This window comes from Pangasianodon hypophthalmus, chromosome 20 (assembly GCF_027358585.1).
Source record: "Pangasianodon hypophthalmus isolate fPanHyp1 chromosome 20, fPanHyp1.pri, whole genome shotgun sequence".
NCBI lineage: Eukaryota > Metazoa > Chordata > Actinopteri > Siluriformes > Pangasiidae > Pangasianodon > Pangasianodon hypophthalmus.
In genome coordinates, this window is record NC_069729.1 from 15,001 (window position 1) to 17,168 (window position 2,168).

Consider the following 2,168-nt stretch of genomic DNA (forward strand, 5'->3'; position numbering starts at 1 on the left):
ACACAGCAGTAACACTGCTCTCCAGATTGCACAATCCTAAACAGCTTATTTATAACTCTGTGTGTGTGTGTGTGTGTGTGTGTGTGTGTTACCTGTGGTGTTTTCAGTCCCAGGTTGATGTGTGTCTCGCTCTAGTGCACTGACGCTGTACTGCGCCTCGCTGTTCACACTCTGCACACACACACACACACACACACACACACACACACACAGAGAAAAACACATGCTGGTTAATGATGTTTGTTTGTATTTTTTGTATAAGCTCCTGTACAGTTATAAATCACTCCACTGCACTACACACACTCCTAAAGCCACGCGCACCAACCCTAACTATTGCGGTTACCATGGAAACAGAACAAGCAGGTCCCTGACTCTGTTTTATGAAACACATTAAACACACAGTTTTACACTCGTGGTGTTTTATCAGGCCGTGCTGGATCTCGATGCTGATTGGTTCACTTCGACATCTTAAACTTTTTATGGAATAATTCTCTGAAATGTCGGTGGAATTGATAAAGAGGGAGAGAAACTTCCAGAAACTTCCAGAAACTTCCAGAGCCGAGGCGGCTGTTCTGCTCCGTGAGGGGTGTTTAGGAGACGCCTGGCCTTACGCTGCTGTCCTCCACGGGACAGTGCCACTTCTCTGTGCACTCATGCTGCCTACTTAGGGACACTCCTCCTGAATAAAACACAGCCGAGTAACACTCTCCTGCTCTCACAATAACAACAGTGTGTGTGTTCAAATTCACAACATAGCGTATAAACCTGTACTGACACGTGTGTTACACTGCCGAGGAGGTGTGTGTGTGTGTGTGTGTGTGTGTGTGTGTGTGTATATGGTTTTATATTAATATATGAATACATCTTTCACTCTGTGGAGAGAAAACAAGTTAACAAGAGCTTTAGAACAAAATAAAATTAAACCAGCTTCAGAAAGACTAAAGCTGGCAGCAAACACGATTTTTTACTTTAAATCATTTTAATTTAAAGAGTAAATTAATTACAATCAATATATAAACTACATATAATGTGCTATTATAGATTATATTGATATAGTGATATATTTCAGCCCCTGACTAAACTCATGTCCAGTGCAACATCAAAACACTTCAGACTTTAAGAAAGAAAAAACCCACTCTGTTTTCATGCAGGTTTTTTTTTTTTTTTTTTTTTAGAAATGCATAATTTAGTAAACTACACTATAAAATAAATAAGCAGCTTGGATAAGTAGATTGGATAAACTGTCTAATCATCACTTGCCTGTGCATGTAACAGAGGAATGAATGAGTTTAAACACGCAGCAGCTTCAGGTCTGAGTGATGAACAGAGCAGAGAAGAAGTTGAGAGAAATCACTTTTTACCTTCACCATAGTTCCTGCAGGTTCTGCGAGTCAGTGCGGTGCAGGTGATTCATCTAAACCGACTCCCTGAATTATTCCATTAAACACACAGCAGTCTAACCAGACTCTCTCTCTTTCTCTCTCTCTCTTTCTCTCTCTCTCTCTCTGCCGACGTGGCGCTGTTCTCTCTCCTCCAACCCGGATCTTGCGTCAGCACTGAACTACTGATTCACGAATCGGTTCTTTTCTAAACGACTCTCTGAGCGAATCGGTTCTGGAGTTTTAATGCGGCTCGCTGTGGTTGTGTTTCAGTGTGTTTCAGTGTGTTTCAGTGTGTTTACTGTGTGTTTACTGTTATATATCGGGGTTGGGAATTAAACTGGTTTAAGACCAGTAAAGACTGACTGTGTTTAAGCTTTGCTATTGACGCAAATTAAAATGATCTCTATGTTATATACATTAAATAATAATTATGTAAATAAAATTACAGAATGAAAGCATAAATATACTATTATATTATAGCATATATTAATATAAGTTACTATTTGTATGTATGACTCAAAATTAAAGCAAAACCATTATTTCTAGTGGTTTCTCTGAGAGTTGAATCAAAAGAATCATACTTCAATGAATCGTTCAAAAGAACCGAATGAGTAAAGCGACTCATAACGGACCTCGCTTATTCTGGACACACACACACACACACACAAACACAAACACAGCTCTAAGATGCTGAGAAACTTGTTTATTTTGATTGTAAACTGGTCAGAAGCTTGGTTAAGGTTATTAATCAGCTGATTGGCTCTGATTGACTCTGATTGGCTGATC

At 39.3% G+C, this 2,168-nt stretch overlaps 1 protein-coding gene across 1 annotated transcript in view; it reads right to left on the reverse strand.

Moving 5' to 3' along the window:
- Window positions 1-1,540, reverse strand: part of zgc:153675 (uncharacterized protein LOC768179 homolog) — a 3,939-nt gene extending 2,399 nt beyond the window's left edge. The window contains exons 1-2 of the mRNA XM_034314150.2: window positions 1,362-1,540; window positions 93-171 (exon numbers count right to left, since the gene is read on the reverse strand). Coding sequence (XP_034170041.2) covers window positions 93-171; window positions 1,362-1,370 — 88 coding nt within the window. The 5' untranslated portion in view covers window positions 1,371-1,540. The remainder of the gene's footprint in view (window positions 1-92; window positions 172-1,361) is intronic.
- Window positions 1,541-2,168: the final 628 nt, after the last annotated feature.